Source organism: Neodiprion virginianus, chromosome 5, assembly GCF_021901495.1.
Source record: "Neodiprion virginianus isolate iyNeoVirg1 chromosome 5, iyNeoVirg1.1, whole genome shotgun sequence".
NCBI lineage: Eukaryota > Metazoa > Arthropoda > Insecta > Hymenoptera > Diprionidae > Neodiprion > Neodiprion virginianus.
This window is the reverse complement of record NC_060881.1, coordinates 29,447,059-29,466,353: the sequence shown is the minus strand read 5'-3', so window position 1 is coordinate 29,466,353 and position 19,295 is coordinate 29,447,059. Positions and strand designations below refer to the sequence as shown.

At 36.8% G+C, this 19,295-nt stretch overlaps 4 protein-coding genes across 5 annotated transcripts; 3 read left to right on the top strand and 1 right to left on the bottom strand.

Annotated features, from left to right (window-relative positions):
• Positions 1 to 84: 84 nt before the first annotated feature.
• LOC124304648 (eukaryotic translation initiation factor 2 subunit 3, Y-linked-like) lies at positions 85 to 8,131 on the bottom strand. 2 transcript variants are annotated; one of them, XM_046763153.1, is made up of 9 exons: positions 7,921 to 8,114; positions 6,861 to 6,924; positions 6,631 to 6,741; positions 1,676 to 1,909; positions 1,269 to 1,427; positions 974 to 1,203; positions 752 to 896; positions 509 to 678; positions 85 to 423 (listed from the first exon to the last, which is right to left on the bottom strand). In XM_046763153.1, the coding sequence occupies exons 1-9, from the start codon at positions 7,990 to 7,992 to the stop codon at positions 187 to 189; spliced, it is 1,422 nt and encodes a 473-aa protein (XP_046619109.1). In that variant the 5' UTR covers positions 7,993 to 8,114; the 3' UTR covers positions 85 to 186. The 2 variants fall into 2 exon arrangements, with proteins under 2 accessions (XP_046619109.1, XP_046619108.1); XM_046763152.1 differs by lacking the exons at positions 85 to 423; positions 509 to 678; positions 752 to 896; ... (1 more) ...; positions 1,269 to 1,427; positions 1,676 to 1,909 and adding an exon at positions 1,965 to 5,135 and having other exon boundaries at positions 7,921 to 8,131.
• Positions 8,132 to 8,636: 505 nt separating this feature from the next.
• LOC124304663 (ubiquitin-40S ribosomal protein S27a) lies at positions 8,637 to 11,801 on the top strand. The gene is made up of 4 exons (XM_046763174.1): positions 8,637 to 8,757; positions 10,961 to 11,084; positions 11,286 to 11,503; positions 11,622 to 11,801. The coding sequence occupies exons 2-4, from the start codon at positions 10,982 to 10,984 to the stop codon at positions 11,769 to 11,771; spliced, it is 471 nt and encodes a 156-aa protein (XP_046619130.1). The 5' UTR covers positions 8,637 to 8,757; positions 10,961 to 10,981; the 3' UTR covers positions 11,772 to 11,801.
• Positions 8,698 to 10,821, top strand: LOC124304657 (ribosome biogenesis protein NSA2 homolog). Its single transcript, XM_046763169.1, has 2 exons — positions 8,698 to 8,757; positions 9,865 to 10,821. The coding sequence occupies exon 2, from the start codon at positions 9,887 to 9,889 to the stop codon at positions 10,664 to 10,666; it is 780 nt and encodes a 259-aa protein (XP_046619125.1). The 5' UTR covers positions 8,698 to 8,757; positions 9,865 to 9,886; the 3' UTR covers positions 10,667 to 10,821.
• Positions 11,802 to 13,655: 1,854 nt separating the features above from the next.
• LOC124304652 (protein Aster-B-like) lies at positions 13,656 to 18,860 on the top strand (the record flags this gene model as incomplete). Its single annotated transcript, XM_046763158.1, has 10 exons — positions 13,656 to 13,934; positions 14,193 to 14,391; positions 14,756 to 15,358; positions 15,508 to 15,666; positions 15,773 to 15,894; positions 16,022 to 16,214; positions 16,462 to 16,695; positions 16,783 to 16,936; positions 17,038 to 17,158; positions 17,278 to 18,860. Coding segments are annotated over 10 exons (2,199 nt in total), but the record flags the coding sequence as incomplete, so codon positions are not given.
• Between the last annotated feature and the right edge of the window lie 435 nt (positions 18,861 to 19,295).

Here is a 19,295-nt window from a genome sequence, read left to right as displayed (position 1 = left end):
CTGCACCTTCCTCCTTCTTGATTCCAATGAAAATCAATGTGATTGGCATTAAGAATTTGTCGAGATATACACTGAAACGAGGAGTTCGATGAGAGTTCATAGAGTTTATTAAAAAGATGAGGTAAAATACACGGCAATTCCCTGTTCCAATTATTTACTTATTTCTTTATTTATTTTTCCGTTGATTTATTTATGGTCAATAATTGGTTCGATGGTGTCCCCTCCGCGGATCTGACCCCATCCAATAAGACGCCAATGCTTCTCAACACGTCGAGAGAGAGCTATCTTCTCATCAACTTCCGTGCAAACAGGATTGGTCAAGCTTATTTTAGCGAGATCGGCGCGTGTGGCTAAAACTCGCCCTCCGGTCGACAGAGAGCCAATATTCACCAATAGTACCTCGTTCTTCGATAATTTTTGTACCTAAAACAAGGGCGAAGCAAAATTCAGAGAATGTTCTAATCACTTTCATTATTTTCCGTTTGAAACGCGTTCCTGTTATTCTCACCTTGGCGCCTTTCTTGTCACCCTCCGTTCGCACTCCTAATAGACGTTTCAACAAGTAGTACGATATTTCTAGTTCAATAAAGATCTTAGGTAGAGCTCCGACTGCTCCCAAAATTTGACCCACTAATCGATCAGCACGACAAAGCGTAGGCTCGATCTTTGTACCAACACCTGTTAAAAAATTAGAAACTTAGTAAAAACTGTATCATTGCATCGCGCGAGCATAGATTATTATCTAGTTTACCAATAAGTCCTCCCGGGACAGCGAACTGAAGTTCATTTTGCTCAGCATACAAAGAAACGACGCGAGAAAATATCGGCCGACAAGTTAATTTGCCTTCACTGTCTTTCGACACCAGACCTGGTCGTACTTCAATCTCCATTCCAACCTGAAGAAAAGTAATAAATGCCGAGGGCGCTATGCTGATTGAAATATCTTTCATCGAAGAAGGCAGAAAAAACGTACCTTCAGAACTCCTTTAAGAATACTTCCCCCGGCAACACCACCTTTCAAATCGTCAACTTCACAACCAGGCTTGTTGACATCGAAAGAACGAATGACGATGAGACGAGGGTCTGAGGTAAAGTCACGTAATGGCACGGGAATTTTTTTTATGATGTATTCACATAATACTTCAATGTTGTACTTCAATTGAGCTGATATAGGAACGATTGGTGCGCCTTCCGCAACAGTTCCTAAATAGAGTAGAAATTTAATGTTACTAAATGAAATGTAGAGGAGAAGGAAGCCTCTCTCTTACCTTGAATGAATTTCAAAATCTGCTCATACTGCTCTTTAGCCTGACCTTCTTTAACAAGATCAATTTTATTCTGCAGTACAACGATATGCTTCAGCTTCATTACTTCTATAGCTGCTAAATGCTCGGAAGTTTGAGGCTGTGGGCAAGACTCATTACCAGCTGAAAATTAAAATTTGTTACATCAAAGGGGATATATCAAGACTAAAATTAGTTGGCGGGTTCATAGCGCCAACAGAAAGTATCAACTCTCTTGAATCACACGAATATTTCTTCAAACTAAAATGAAAACCAGAACAGAGGCTGGTGCTTGAAGGTAGTTGAAGATAAAATATTTCCCAATCCTGGATATCTAAGAATAGAACGATACTGGTAGGTGTATATAAAAGTGAGAACAAATATTGTCATACCAATTAACAACAACGCAGCATCCATAACGGCTGCTCCGTTCAGCATGGTAGCCATGAGAATATCGTGACCAGGGCAATCTACAAACGAGACATGCCGAACCAACTGGAAACGACCACTGCAGGCTGGCCGAAAGCACGGAAAAGAATCATCCTTGCTTGAGCCTGCGGAGATGTAACACGCTGGCCGAGGGCATTTCTCATTGTCACATTTGTAAATCTTCGCGTTAGCATATCCTGGAATGTGATGAAAATGAAGTTTCATCTGTTGCCCAGTTATTTGAATGATGATGAATTATGAGAGATGGTAAAGGGAAATTTGTCCAAATTGTACTTTTAAAGCAATTTTTTTGTTTGTTTATTCCTAGTATCTTTTTACATGTATAGACAAGGAATAATATAAAATTGAAATATTTAATATTATTTTCGGTATGGCTTGAGTTTTGCATCGCGGGTAAAGATTAAATGATAAAAACAACTTTGACCAAGTCAAACGATCATCCAAACCTGCAAAATTCGTGCACAACTTAAGGAAAAAGTCATTTTAATAATTATATTAGCTAACAATTAGAGTTAAATGGACACGTAGATATAGCAAGCAGTTGGGAAAATGAGAAACAGTATTTATTGTTTTGTTATAATTTTACGTATTTTTTCGTTTAATATTTTAATTATTCATCTTTCGATTTGATTAACACTGTTTTTCACTTAACAATAAACTACTGTACCTCCCTCCAACAAAATGCTTTTAAAGAGTCCGTGATAACAAAAAGAAAAACAACTCTATGCAGTGCTGAATAATCAATCAATGATCGCACTATGTGCTGAGGTGTGATTTAACATTATTATGTATAACAAAATACTAATATTTATTTACAACTGATACCCATTAATTACTAAATTGAGATTTCAATGGATGAAGAAAAAAGTGATACGAATAAAAGGCAATCGTCATTTTATACCAACAAGTTGAAAAATTTTATGTCGCGTAACACAGACTTACTGTATTAAATATAATTGTCGAATTTTTATTTCTACGTAGGATTAAATTATTCTCTGAATATAACATAAAATAAACTTGCTAATCACTAAAATACTATGCTTTAATATGAAAACAACATAAACGAGACTAGTGGCTAATTCTTACGGAGAAAAAACGAGAAGATAAAAACAGAATAATGATCAAACCTTGAGTTCATAAACTGACCAATTCAAAACGTAATTTTTCTTTCAATTTGGATATGTTAATCCTAACTACCAATTACAACAGTATTAAAAACTATCAGTGATCTGTTCATCAATAGAGTGTACTCTAGTGAAGTATTGAAAAATAAATGCAAATGATAGGTATCGAACAAAACATTAATCATTATTATTATTGGCTTTTTTTGTCTTAGATTAAGCCAAGGTTTCCTTGCGCTAGGAATAAGCCCGAGAAATAGTCCATACTTTTGTACAGAGGATCGTCGTGGCCGGATTTATTTGTACAATTTGAATCCTATTTAGCATCCAAGATAAATTTCGAACCTCAAGTCTTAGATATAAAAAGGATTTATATGATAACCAAAGCCAACTTATCCTTGGAACAACACAATAATGTTTATTCTATTAATAATATTATTACTAATAATTATTATTACGATTATAATAACTTTACTCCCTGGGGCATAAATTTAAAATAAATATCGTCTGCACTTAACAGCTCCGCATTTACACCTAGCTCTGGATTCAGCAGAATCATTATTCAGAATAACATTATCACGTGGTAATTCGAGTCGTTGACGAGGAGATAAAGCGGGAGAAATGTCTGCTTGAAGTTTTTCCTTCTTGGGCGTGACGACCGACGTATTCCTGAGCGATTGGCACATGTAGTCAAAGGTAATTTCTTCGTATCTCAATATATTCCTTGTCGCGAATAAGCCAAGTTTCGGCAAATTTGGATCCAAACAATTTATCCACACACCGTAAACAGCCAAATTTGGATCGCAAGAGTGATTTATAAAGTGAGATATATTTCCATAGGTCGCTGCGTCAACCGTGTACGGACACTGTTCCATCTCGTTATAGTCTAGGTCGAACAAGTAAGTTCTGCCAGCCGCGTCGTACTGTTTTCCCCTTCTCTCAGCCTCGTCGTTTGTTATCACCTCTCCGACGTACTCCGTAACGAAAGTACCCTTCTTTATGTATTGAAGAGATTTCACTCCCCATCCGCATCCCGTCTCCGTTCTAAATATGCAAAGTTTTACAGATGTCCCGTGCTGAACAACACGATTCAAGCAGCTTTGATCGCAAGCGCATCTCTTATTGCATTCGTATATCGGAGTGCCTAGAGGGACTCGGATCCTTTTTGCTGTCGTGTAGGCAAAAGATCCGCCCGACTGCTTACCGCAACAGATCGACTTTGGCTCGCAGACCAAACACTCGCAACCGATTGGCGGATCTTCCGGTATCGTTACCCCCTTGCCAGGAAGATAAGCGTCGACGTATAAAAAATCCTGCGGCGGACCTTCAAAGTCCACATCATTTTCTACCTTAATTACTGGTCTGTCCTTTGTTATTGTTCTTATCTCGTTTTCCCATTCTTTCAAAAGCTTTAGCTGGGCAGATCTATGATCGTGAAATTCGTACACTAAAATATCAAACTTCACTTTAGTCAACAGTTTGGCGTTCATTCTGTTGGGCCATTTTAACAGCTTGTTTATGTTTTCATTCAGCTCCTGTTTATTTGGCAATTTATAATCCATTATCTTTCCTGTCTGCTTGAAATTCTTCATAAGACTCTCCATCTCCATCATCGAAGGATAGTAATTGATCTGGTTTTTAAACGTGTCAACCAATCCGGCATTTGAATTCTCAAAAGCTGCCAACAGTTCGGCACAGTTTGTCAAATTCGAAAGTGGTTCCCAAGTGTTAAAGCTGTCGTCCCAGCCTTTCCACTTCACAGCGTATACTTCAACTCCTTTTGAATATCTTTTATCTAATATTCTCTCCACCTCGTGTAAATCCTCGCGATTGTTCGAAGATTTTATACTCGATTTAAGTTCGTTTATCTTTGTCCCAATATCTTCAAGCTTTATCACTGCTTCTTTCAAACTGTACTTCGTTCTTTTATCTACTTCGACTGCCACCAAATTCTCAGCCTGGATTCGCCCCTCAATTCCCGTTGCCGCTTCTTCCTCGGGTATACTGGGCGAATTCTCACCGTTTGTTGTCACAGTGTGAATAATGTCGTCATCATCCTCGTTGTCGTTGTCATCATCGGTGTCGTTATCGTTGTCACCCTCGCTAAGCCGTGGTATCTTGACAGGACGCTCTGCGTCAGAGCTCCGAAATATAGCACGTTTTTTTGTAAATTGGGACGTACTCGAGTTGGAGATCGGAGGCGGGCTTTTATCTGCAGGATCTGCCTCTTCGACACTGTTTTTTCCATTTTCTTTGTTGATCGCCTCCGCATGGTGTGGCTCTGTAATGCCAAAGATTTAAACGGCGTGATTCATCCGTTCTATTTCATGGAGGAGACAAAGATTATTTACTTTTATTAAACCGATATTTCTTTCACCATTTCATTGTTTTGGTGAATGATCCGTTTCTATTTCCGACCCCTGTGCTTTACTTTAGGATTCAGCACGAGTGTTTCTTTTATTTATTCATTTATTTTTTTTTTATTTTCATGACACGCCAAATTTTGCACCTTCTCTTATTATAGGTACCGTTTTCCGTTCTTACATGCTATTTTTTCCTCTTCGATCTTCTTTATTACTTCACTTTCATACGTGGGGTTGCTTCCACCTTTTTTTTTTTTTTTTGCGCTTTTCAATATCTTTTACTTTTATCCTCATTAACATTTGTATCGCCTTTGTTCTTCTGAACGAATTTTATTTAAGAGAAATGAGAAGCTTTGCGACAAAATTTGAATGTCTAAAATGAAACACCGTCAAATATCTTTCGGATACGGGCAGAAAATTAAAAAAATTGAGGACTGTGGTAAAGTTTGCTCAAGATTTTCGAGCTACACATTAATCCCCTATTTCTCTGAAAGTAACCTATTTTTCACAAGACCATAATTTTTACGGTTTCATGGAGTGTCGTTATCTACGGAATACTTACGCTACCCCCGAATTATTTCGATCCTACATTTAGTTGAAAATATAAACATTATTCTCAACCATCGAATTTATGTTTTCAATCCATTTTAGTTTGTACAAAAAAAAAATCAATATGTAGCGAAGATTTAAATGTATTGTACATTCAAAATTTCAGTCATCCTCCGGTACGTCTGAATATTGTCCGAAAATTTTTATATTGACAGGAGATTTTATTTTTCTACAATTTAAACACATTTTTGGGGTACAATTGAAAAAATTTCAAAATTACCAAAATGACGTACACCCTAGTGTGTATCTAATTTTGCTCTGTTTGGTAAATACTATGAAAAAATATTGAAACCCTAATAGCCCGTTATTTTCACAAAGTGTTTCTCTATTTTCCCTAAGATTATGGGGCTTAAAAGCATTGCGAACCCTGGATTTTGTGTGAAATTTCGTTAATTAAACATCCTGACCTTCCCGACTGTTGGATACTATTTTTAATAATGTGCTATGTATTTAATGCATGCAATGAGATCATTTGATGCTATGAGTTGTTTCTGCAAAGTATCAACAAGTAAAGTTTTGGGTTGAAAAATGAGTATCCATTCTTTGTATACAATCTCCAGTTGATTGAAACAAGATATGTTCACATGAAGACATTCGTAGGAAAGCCTAGGTTTTGGACAGTTCTTAGAAGTCAATAAAACTTAAAAGCATTTCATGTCCTACAAGGTTAGATAATTGAAAGTAATCATTCAGCAATAATACGATAATGACTTAGTTAGTACTTATTACTAGTTATAAAAAAATACCATCATCAACTAAATTTTTATATTAGACATTTGAAATAATTTCTCAAGTGAAGCATACCGAGTTTGATGGTAATATTTCTTTCCAGCTCATTTTTAAACCGTACAGTTTGCACGCCTGAAATGGCTTTGACAATTGTTGACTTTCCATGGGCTACATGTCCGATCGTTCCTGTGGAAAAATAATGAAAATTGTAAATTAATCAGCTCTGAATGCTAATGGTATTGAAAACATAATAAGGTAATTTTAATAACATCGTTTAGATACTTCTCACAAAAAATTGTTCTTACCAATGTTTATCGTCGCCTGTCGGCTGATCACTTCCCGGGACAGTGCAGTCAACTTACCAACATCCTGAAATAAAAAAAGGTTTATATGATTTCACGGTTAATTTCAGTACCAAATTTCTGTCTTATTATCAATAACTTTCTTAAAATTCTTCGCATAAAGCTTTCAAATGAATACTATAAAAAAATCAGAAGATATCACTCATGCTTTTACTCATTCGTCATTTACATTGATTTCTAAACCAGCAATATCTGAAAGCAAGTCTCTAAACTGGTATTTAACAAAAATGCGCTTGGAATTCTTTCACTAAGAAACAAGGTGCATTGGTTCTTTGCGAATCAAAATTAGTTAAAATATTTACTTTGGGTTAAATACACTTATTCCTGTAGAGCGGTGTGAATATTTTTCGTTTGCACTATGAATCCATGAGTTCTAAACCTACAACATATTGTATGAAAAAACTATTCCCAAGTCCATCTGACATTTGAGATAATGAGGTGATTGATTCCTAACCTAGCGTCGTTTTGTTTCTATCCCATATTCAGGTGAAGGAATCCGTTAATTCAATGCATTTGAATAATGCGTTCCAAAATTGGACGGATATTTTTTTTTTTTCATTTTTCAGATGAAATCGCACGTTCACATAAAATCGCTCCATAACGCGCCACGATTCGCTAGGGGAATGTGGGGAGCTCGATTACAGTTAGTTGATTGATTGTAAATATGATAATGCATGGATAGCGAATTTCAAAGCAAAGTTTATGCCCTACGAAGTTCTTAACCAGCCTTAAGCCACGCCATTATACGGAACCGTGTGTAAGGACAGCGCGTGAATAGATGGTTGAGGTTACGTTAAAGTGCTGTTAAGCGAGTTCTCCGAAAATTAATCAGTGCAAAGCATCGGCCGATGTTTCGAAGCAATAATTGAACATCGTCAAACTGGAATGTAATATCCAGGGGATAAAATATGTTTGAGAATTAAAGCAGCAGTGGCAGTAGCCTGTACAAAATATGTCGGCTAAGATAATCTAATCGAGGCGGATAGCTAACGCCGGAACTTACGAGCTTCGATAAATCTTGCTTGTATAAATTAGGCTGCCCTGTTGTAACCCCGATGCCTTCGTCACCTCCCATATTTGCAATTAACTTTAATTAATAAAAAATCTCTAAACTATTTAGAGTCTAGGCTCGCGGCTGGCGGCGCTAAAACTTGGAATTGGTGACAACGGGCGACAGGGCAGAAGCAGAGATGCACATGCAAAGAACGCCGGAACTCTTTAGAATCTTGTGGCCATCTGGTGACGGTTTTTCGGACACAAACTTTTGACGATTTCGTCATGCTAGGTGTCCACAGCGCTTCACTGGTGGCTGCGAGCCGAAACTTTGAAAAGGACTGAAACTCTCATTGAAATTCGATTGAAACGTTAAATAGTTGACGTGCTATAATTATGCACGTATATATAAAAAACGAATGAAGCATTTAGTTTTCCTGACTATACAACTGATTCTAAAAACATATTATATGCAAATTTCTGACGGAACAAGATAGATGGAAATCGTCGTTATGTCAACTCTTTGGTCTATGTATCGATTTAAACAATCATTACAAGCACATGTATAGTAGATTTAATGCGTAAGATAAATCAATGGTGACATTGAAATTTGACCTGTGCATTCATGATTGTGTGTGCATACGTACATAAAATCACTGAATAGATTGCAGCGTGTCTAATACCAATGTATTAACGCATTACCGACGGAACGCACAGCATCTGCGTGGTTCATGGCATAAGGTGAACGTCGCAAGAAGGGGAGAAAGATTTCTTATCCACTCGACTTTCCCTCTAAGCCGCCTCGATACTCGGCGGTCTTTTCTGTTCCTGGCGTGGTCGGCTGTAGGTGAGTTGGAATATGTTTCTCTAATTTTCATTCAAATACTTAACAATTTGCGGTATTTAACGCCCTGAACGACATTTCTATCTATCGAAACTGCTTAACTGCTGTTGTAAACGCGCGAAAACGATCCTGCTGTGATCCAATACTACTTTTACCTAATCCTGACATTTGCCACGTTTTTCTGCCCACTTGGTCGGTCCAGCGCGTGCTCTTCTCCATTACAAAATGCATTGGCGATACCGCTGATGACTATTGAAATCTAACGATCTTCAACGGTAGTCGCTGATTTGTAATAGAAACATAGTGAAATTATGTAATTTTAGCTAAAGGTCATATGTTTTTTCGCAGTATTCATTTTCTACAAAATAACCTCCGTCACCAATCGCCCACATGCTATTCTCACGGGGCAGTGTTTGGCGAACCTTTGGACTCTAATCCAAAGTATTTCATGAAATAGTTTACATCAAATTTACTGTTTTTTTTTCTAGTATGTTTTGATATGTTTGCTTTTTGCTGTCATACAACAGTTTTACTCCATTGATTCGGGTACATCTTTAGCTTATGCGTAACATTTGTACCGGTACAAGTTTCGCGCTCTACAATATTATCACAATCACTAGTCTTGCAAATCTCAATATTTGTACGATCATGCAATTATATTATAAGACTCGTACGTTTTAATTCAAGATTTGGGCAGTCTGGTTGTAGCTGCTGAAGTTGTGAAAGCAAATATTCCATTTACTCAATGAATTTGAATAATTTTATATCAAAACTAGATATTTTCGATTGGCGTTATTAAATTGAGTTTGTCAAGAAGTTATCACAAGTTGCGTCAATTTCAAGAACCAGAAATCATGGCTTTGTATTCCTTAGCTTGAAGTGGGGAGATCGAAGAAAAAATAATTGTTGGACAGGTAATGTCTGTGTATCTGTGAAATCGACGATTAAAAAAAAGTCTAAGGTAAGTTCTTTGCTGTAAAGAATAGATCAAATTTATTTGTAAATTTTCAAACCAAGTACATATAAAATACATAATTATCAATTAGCCAACTGTCCAAATCTGAACATCGACATGTGCTAATTAAAAGACATAGAAATTTTCTGTTTCAGCAAGGAGATATAAGAAAACAAAATGCCACAAAATGAGTATATGGACCGTTTCCGAACCCTGTATGGACGGCGGCTTGACTATGAAGAACGCAAGCGTAAGCGAGAGGCTAGGGAACCTCACAAACGTGCAGAAAAAGCACGCAGCCTGCGAGGATTGAAGGCAAAGATCTTTAACAAAGAACGCCGCAATGAGAAGATCCAGATGAAAAAGAAGATCAAGGCTCACGAGGAGAAGAATGTCCGAAAGAAAACTGAACCCACCCCAGAGGGAGCGCTTCCAGTTTACCTGCTGGACAGGGACGTTTCTTCGCGCGCGAAAGTCTTATCCAACCTCATAAAACAAAAACGTAAAGAAAAGGCTGGTAAATGGGATGTCCCGATACCAAAAGTAAGGGCACAGTCAGACTCAGAGGTGTTCAAGGTGATGCGAACTGGAAAATCCAAGCGGAAAGCATGGAAGCGAATGGTGACAAAAGTAACATTTGTTGGCGAAAGTTTTACCAGGAAACCACCAAAGTTTGAGAGGTTCATCAGACCTATGGCTCTCAGATTCAAGAAGGCACACGTTACTCATCCAGAACTAAAGGCCACATTCTGTCTCCCAATTATCGGCGTTAAAAAAAATCCGAGCTCAGCCATGTACACAACTCTTGGCGTTATAACTAAGGGTACTGTTATTGAAGTGAATATTTCCGAATTGGGGCTTGTTACACAGTCCGGTAAAGTTGTATGGGGTAAATATGCCCAAGTTACCAATAATCCCGAAAACGACGGCTGCATTAATGCAGTTTTGTTAGTTTAATCACTGTTCGTAGCAAACCAAACTAAAGACTTGACACATATTCTTCGATTTTATTATTTAATTCAAACATTGGACTATTCTACTTGTATTCAATCACTGTATACCATTAAGTTTAATTGAGAAATTAATAGTGAAATAAAGTAATTTTTGAAATATGGCAAATTTTTTTTCTTCCCCAATTCTTCTAATTTCTAATTGTATCAATTTTGTATGGTTATTTTTCCTAGCCAACACATTTTCAGGGTGAGATTTCAATGTAGACACATGTATATTTTTTCCGTTTTTCTTTTACAGCTGGTCTAGACCATAACCATCATGCAGATATTCGTCAAAACTTTAACTGGGAAGACAATCACATTGGAGGTGGAAGCCTCCGATACGATTGAAAATGTGAAGGCAAAAATACAAGATAAAGAAGGTAATTTAGTTGGGACTAAGCGAAAATACCAAGAAGATGAAATTTTTATCAAATTGTACCATTTAACTATTAAACACACTAGGGTAGGATTAAGCACAACAAATGTACTCGAAAAGAGGGAATCTTGAAAGTTCTGGCCACAAATCAAATAGTCAGTAAAAAAGAGAAGAAAAATGTAACGATTTGCTTTGATTTCTTCAGGGATTCCCCCTGATCAGCAGCGTTTGATTTTTGCTGGCAAGCAACTTGAGGATGGAAGAACTCTTTCCGATTACAATATCCAGAAAGAATCTACGCTTCACTTGGTACTCCGCCTTCGTGGTGGAGCCAAGAAACGCAAGAAGAAGAATTACTCCACCCCCAAGAAGATCAAGCACAAGAAGAAGAAGGTTAAGCTTGCTGTCCTCAAGTTTTACAAGGTACATTAATTATTACTATGTGTTCACAGTTGCATATTTCCTTTATTCCATTCTGAATGTGAAAAAGATACAAAACAGTGTATAGTTGAATAAAATCTTCAAATTCCTCTGTTTCTAGGTCGACGAGAATGGCAAGATTCATCGTCTACGACGAGAATGTCCTTCCGAACAATGCGGTGCCGGAGTTTTCATGGCAGCCATGGAAGACCGTCATTACTGCGGAAAATGTGGCTATACTCTCGTCTTCAACAAGCCTGAAGATAAATAATATGTGTATCCCGTATAAATAACGACAAAATAAAAAAAAAATTTAAACATAAAATATTAATTGTTTTCGGATAATCAGTTCAATCAATAGTAATTATCATATCCCTCGACCTTCAGCTAATTCTTTTTTTACTATCATATTTACTAACGACAATTGCAAATATGACACTAGACAAGTCAGTTCAAAATATAAATAAAAGTAATCCTGAATGAATCACCCAGGGATCACTGAATTGCGTGAAAAATGAAGTTTTCTCACTATTGAACAATTGTTCGTTTCTACCCTGTTTTTTTATGGTTAGGAAGTGGTTGGGAACAATATTTGATATTTCTACCCACCGGGTCTTTTTACTTTTTCACTAATTTACTACAATTCGCGTCTAACGTTACCGTTATTAACAACGCTGAACTGAAACAACATGAGCGCTACCGCGGTGAAAAATCGCAATGACCCACCTGATACTGGCTAACTACCACAGTTAGATACCAACCGGTGCCCGGGAAGCTAGCATCTCCTTTGATTTGCATACTTCGTGATCGTGAAGTATCTCATTATTATTAGTGCGGGCAGGTAAAGTGGCAGATATAGAGTTTTACAAATTTTTTTCGTCATTTGCAAATTTGGTCTCGGGGAAAGCGCGTCTCTGGTAGATCAATCGAGAGTGAGTGAAAAACTTTACTGAAAGTAACGTTGAAAAACAAACGATCGTAGAAGTGTATACACAAATAATTAGGATTCGGTGTTTATACACAGCGCGCAAGTGCTGTGTGTGGGGTCGTATAGAAATTCTACAATAATGAAAACAGGTGTAATATAATCATTGATAAATTCGATAAGACGCAAAGTGTACGTTACCCTAGTGTACCTTATCGTCTGAGACATTAGTCAGTGCGTACGTACGGAGAAATAAAAAACAAAACATGTGAAACGTCAAGGTAGGCGTTTTGTTTCGTGTCCAGTGGTAATTAATCGAAACAGAAGATTGTGTAGAATCGGCACTGTAACGATAAGTAGTTATAGTAGACAGTTCGAAATAAACGAACGTCAGAGGAGTTATATCAGATGAAATTTAGATTATGACCCTAAATGCGGTGTATTATTATCGACAATGAGAACAATTGTTGACAGCAGGGATTATCCGGTTTACCGCTGATACGTTTGCCGATAATGTGGCAGATGGCAGTTCACATTACAGATTTCGGTCCTGCTGCATCAGAACTTCTAATATTATACGAGAACGATTCAGCCACCCCGGGAGGAGACCCCACCTCCATTATGTAAGTGTAGCTTAAGTAATTCCTGTATCCGCATGTTCTGTACCCTCCGAGTACCGAAAAGGCGGGGAAACCCGAGTTGCGGTAATGACAACAGAACGTCGTCGTTATCGCTTGGCGACAACGAAAAAAAATTGTTCTACTTGTATTAAAAGACGCGTAGCATTGATCCGTCTATTTACGACAATTACCCTATATCCACCTCCCATCCATCATTGCCTTATCTCTCAATTATTACCTCGTATTGTCGTTCATAGTAGCCTATCTAATGTCATTCGCGATTTCAACGACATTGAGATATATTGATACGCGGCTTGACTTCTCGAAAACAATGGAATAAAAAAGTAAACAAAGCAACTGAATAAAGAGAAAACACCAACGGAACAATTATTACTATTTGCAATTGCTCATCTTTCTTTTATTGTTCATTTTAACAATAAGTACTGTACATAACAACAATACTGGCTTCAGTGTTAACGAAGCAAACGATTGAAATTCTGAAATGGACAAGTCAAAATATTGACTCATTATTTTTCTACTCATCATTAGGAATATCAGAAAATAATGCATGAAATTTACTTTCAGGAACAAGTCGGTAGAGAACGTTTCCACTTCCAGCCACGACTCGATAACTAGCAACAATCTGTCGCTGACAAATGCCAATCTAACCATCGGCGTCAGTGGAAATGATGGATCGGCTTCTAATTTGATTGACACAAATTTGGGGGGAGGCTCAGGCTGCAATAGCCCTTCACCTAGCCCTACTCCATCACCTTGGCCAAGTCCCAGGCCCTATACCAAGAGGGATCACTCTAGACCTCATTCGGATGTTGCTAATTTCGTCAATAAAGATATATCCCCTAGCAAACCAGAGGATCAACAAAACCAGGTATTATCTTAGGACCGAAAGAATTTTTTCTATGTATTGAGATGAAGAGAGGAATGAGTTGCAAAATACAATTTTTTAATGAAATAAAAAAAGGTAAATTAATTTTCTAATTTTCGAAATCAATCAAATCAATGAAATCTTACTTTTTGGTAGATACTAAAACTCAGACTTTGTATCTTTGGAATTGGCCTTTGAAGATTGTTCAATACATTCTTGTGCATCCTTTGCAAAATTTATTAAACATTTTTTGCATCGTAGGAAGCAATTAATCGATCTTCGGACTCTGCCGAACCTGGACGGAATTCAGCGTACGAAGTTAGAAAGGAAACCAGAGCTGGAGATCGTACCAAGAAAAAGTCATCATGGTATAACGTACTTTATCCAACTTATAAATCACGATCTGAGGATTTTAAAAGGATTTTTAAAGACGTTCCGGATGATGAACGACTTGTTGTTGGTGAGAATATTTCTTAGTGTAGCCTACATACTCATCTAGTTGTACTTGTAAGTGGTTGAAATTGAGTTTTATTGAACAGGGATTTGTAGTATTCCAACTTCTCCCCTGAATTCACAAAACATTTTCTATGGACTTTTATTTCTTGTATGATTTAACTGCTGAGACTGAGTTCAACAAGACGTGAAAATTTTCTAATTAATCTTGAATTATTCTATAGGTTTTGATAAACAGGAACGTAAAAATTGTGTTTTTCCAAGTTATGTGTAATCAAAGTCTAACAAAACTAAATAAATCCAAAATTTAATAGTACAATAAAGGTATTAAAACTTGTTAGAGTTAGATAAAAATTTCCTACTTCTTTCAGATTACTCTTGCGCCCTGCAGCGAGATATACTTGTTCATGGAAGATTGTACGTATCCCAAAACTACATATGTTTTTATGCAAACATATTTTCATGGGAAACGTCAGTATCTCTGCGTTGGAAGGACGTCGCCTCAATAACGAAGGAGAAAACTGCGCTAGTCATACCAAATGCTATACTAGTCTGTACGGAAACGGACAAATTTTTTCTCACATCATTCGGGGCCAGGGACAAAGCTTATCTTATGCTCTTCAGAGTTTGGCAAAATGCACTGATAGGTCAGCCAATGAGCATGACCGAAATGTGGCAGCTTGTTCATGCCTGCTATGGTGATGAGCTTGGCCTTACTTCTGACGACGAAGATTATGTACCTTCGCTCTTACCCGCACAGGAGGATAAAAAAATCTCCATTCAACTCTCAGTCGAATCGTATTCCGAAGCTGAAGGGGGAGCAGTGGTTAATTCAGATAATCTATTGATGCCACCTCAGCCCAACAATTCGTCTAACCCTGAACTTGACAGACGTTCATCAACTAGACCAGAGTCTCATCTGGATCCTACCGATCTCAGTGATACGACAGAGAGCGAGGCCGAGAAGCATCCACGTAAGTTTAAGATCAGTCGATACAATCATTTAAGATTTATATATTTCAACTGACATTATTCAATTTTATATAATGTATGTATCAGTTTGATTGATTGTGAAAGCATTTGACAATCTTCATGATTTGCTGAATCATTTTGTTTTCTCTAGTACGCATTGCCCTACGCAGTAATGCAGTGTGCTCAGCTGTGCATGATGGACGGCAACTTTGTAACGCAACATTACCTATTCATATAGATCAATTATTCACATTGCTCTTTACCAACTCAAAGTTCTTCTTGGATTTTCATACGGCACGAAAAACCACCGGTAAGTTCAATTATTGTTATACATGCAAAGAAAAAATGTTGACACATGCTGCTGAACGGTGTTTCTGCAACTTCAAATATTGTGTAATTTTTTTCACTATCCTCAGATCTGGTACAATCGGCATGGACACAAGACAGTCAAACGGGTCAAAAATCAAGAACGGTTTCACTAACTATATCACTGTCGCAATCTGTTGGCCCGAAATCTTCCCAAGTAACAGAGACGCAGGTATGCATATTTATTTGAAAAGACTCTTTAAAGTGGAACTCACCAATAATTCATCTAAAGAACCTTGATCGTTATGAAGACACTGGCTCATGACTATTTTTACGCGTTTTTTGTTTCCATAATATAGATAATGCTACCATGCAGCAGACCTGGGCATCTATACTGTATAGATATAGAGAGCAACAACGCAGGTATACCTTATGCAGATTCATTCAGCGTTCACACGCATTACTGTATGACAAGTTCTACGGAGGGTGAGACAAACCTTGCAGTATTTTCACAAATTAAATACAAGAAGAATGTCTGGGGTCTTGTTAAAAGTGAGTAGAATATTAAAGGTAATCTAGCTGCCTTGTAATTGAGAAAAAAGAACCAAGAAACCTGTGTTTGTTTTCATTATCGTACTCACAAATCAATATTCTATTTTTCAAATAACATCACCTTCATTCAGAAATTCATCAGTTCTTTGAGTTGCTCGCTTCCTTAGTTTTAGAACAAATGAAACACTAAAAGTTCTGTTATCAAGAAAAAAAAAACATTTCTCTTGTATTCTCTGTTACAATATAGGTTTTATCGAGAAAAATTGTTGGGCTGGATTAGAAGAGTATTTTGGTAGCTTGGTAAAAGCGCTGAGCGTTGAAAGTGAGGAAGGTAATGTTGGAGTGGGATTGAAACGCAAGGCGAGACGACGAAGGCGGTTGACCGGGGCTGGCGCATCTCTACAAGCACATCCCACAGATCACTTACAGTCTTGCCACCAAGCCGTTACAGCAGACTTGCCACGAGTATACAACAACAATGGTGAAAAAGCTGTTTAAAAATACGGAAACGATAAGTCTGTCGCGATTATACCAACTTTGTTTCTATCAACCTTAATTGTTTTCGAAGTTTCAGGTGTTCGCAACGACACCAGCAACATAGTAAGCTGGATACTTCTCTTAGCAGTTTTATGCCTTATGCTAATAAATGGTTTACTTTATTATAAATTATGGGGCTTAGAAGAAGCTGCTGCTTACACCATTATGGATCTACACGTTCTCAAGTAAGATTAATCAAGTTTTTCACAAATATCATCAGGACTACAAAAAAGTGTCCGTATCAGATTGATAACTTTCATCCTGTACCATGTTTGAATTTTTTTAGAAATACACCAAAGACGGAAGAGGATTGGATAAACTTGTTGCAACAACAAGAGAGTCTTCATAATGTGGAAATGAGGAAGTGGCAGAGAGTTTTGCACACAGCGGCTCAATTATTGAGACAGGTGATTTAATATTTTAGCTGGTAAATATTATCAATAGGAAGAATATTCTCGGGACTTCAGTTATGATCCATTATACATCTGTATTCACAATTAAAATGATATTTCTATGATATTCCCAGACTGAAGAGTCATTGACTGAACTGCAAATGAGTATTCATCCAACGGTAACAGACAACGTGATATCTGTGTTGAAAACGTTATCTTCTTCAAAGTCTTCTGAATCTAGATCTGATCATCAGAGCTACGAAATGTAAATATCGTCGAAGTACAGAGGATCATGGTAGAGTATAAAAATTTGTATTATTTTTATTTTCCTCTGGGAAAAAAAGCAACAAGAATATAGTGAGGGATCATAGAAAAAAAAATCACAAGCAAAAGGTTACAATTTTACTTTTTATCGAAAGTTTTTATTACAATATGATTTATGATTTTTTGCGACAGCATAAAACAAGAAAAAACCAATAGAGAAAGAGAGATAACCCTAAATGAATTAGAACGTAAATTATATATTATTATACATTTGGCAATTTTGTTTGCAGATTGTGTACTTAAGTGACAGATGCATACAATTATACATATTATTGACAGCCAATTTTTGGGGCAGGGAGGGATTTATGTTTGAATGAAATGCAGAAAATGATATACATGAATTTTAACGCATTTAAAAGTATTAATAATTATACAATAGTTATTGTTATTATTATATTTCATTGAAGTATCAATTACAAACGATCAATTTTTATCGATCAATGCGATGCTGTACACGTATAGTATCTGTGTGTAGTACTGTAAATTACACACAAACTGTCCGTGGATTAACGATTGAATGAATGGCGCACAGGTTGTGTAAGTTTGATCATTTACTTACAGTTCCTGAACGAAAAATCAAAGAGCGTGTCTGAGAGGGTGATAGAAAAGAAGCCCAGTGAATCTAAATATGCTAAATATGCTCGCCTGTAGTTAATTTATCGAAAATGAATTGTGCATTTACGAAACCTGTGGACCAATTTTATTTGGTCGGGTTGGGAAAACGTTAAATCGAAAGACAAAAAATCGGATTAGCAAATATTACTTACTATAGCACAATATAGAGTCGAAGTGAGTTAATAAATCAATTATTGTATTGAAGGAGCCAGCGATTAGTGCAAGTAACAAGTATTATGATATTTATATATATATATATATATGTGTATGTATGTATATATAAACATATATTTACAATACAGTATACATATATAAATGAGTTAGTATATCATTGAAATAACTTGGTAATAATAGCCGTAGTTCGTGCATTAAAATATAAAAAATGAAAGTAGTGGTGAATACACGGTATTAACTAATGACAACAATTTAATTGTTGCGCTCTTCTCGTCACGTTCTACGTGTATCATCTGTATTAATTACGTAATGTACAAGTCCGTATTGTTAATCATTTCAAACCATTGATAAAATGGATGTGGTTTTTTAGAATTCTTTTTTGGTCGCGATCTGTTCTAATTTACGTTAATTTCGATTTTTTCTGTTGAAGGATTATATGAAAAGTTGACATTTCAAATTATGCGTATAACGTTACGTATGTACTGTCAGTACTATGATGGTAATAGGATAGGAATAGATATATATATATTTTAATCACGTTGTAGCAACCTGAATCAGTTTTTGTACTCAGGCTATCTGTTAATAAAACTTTACGTTAATCAATTCCTTCGTGAGTAGGCGTAAATTCTCAATTTGAACGTTCGAACTAAGAAATAAAGGGCATAACAGTGAACAAACCGCCTTCAACAGTAATTGAATTTGCACGTCTTATTCAATTTTTGAAATCATCGAAGTGGTTAAAAATCTGATATTTTTATCACAATTAAATATGGATTATGTATATCTGCGGGTTATCTTCGAATAGAAGAGTTGTTACATATAGTTAAACCAATTCTTTATCTAATGTTGAGTAAGACCACGGTCTTATAGACAGGCCTGGGCAGTCCAAGCCCCCTTCTTATATAACGCAGCGTGACCGTGTTGAAGCCTGTGTTTCTCAATTTGTGCACCAAAGACCGGAGCGCTGCAATCTCCGAGGCCGGTGTATGCGTACTAAGGCCGTGTTCGTAAATTGACTGACAGTACTCAAAATTCTCTA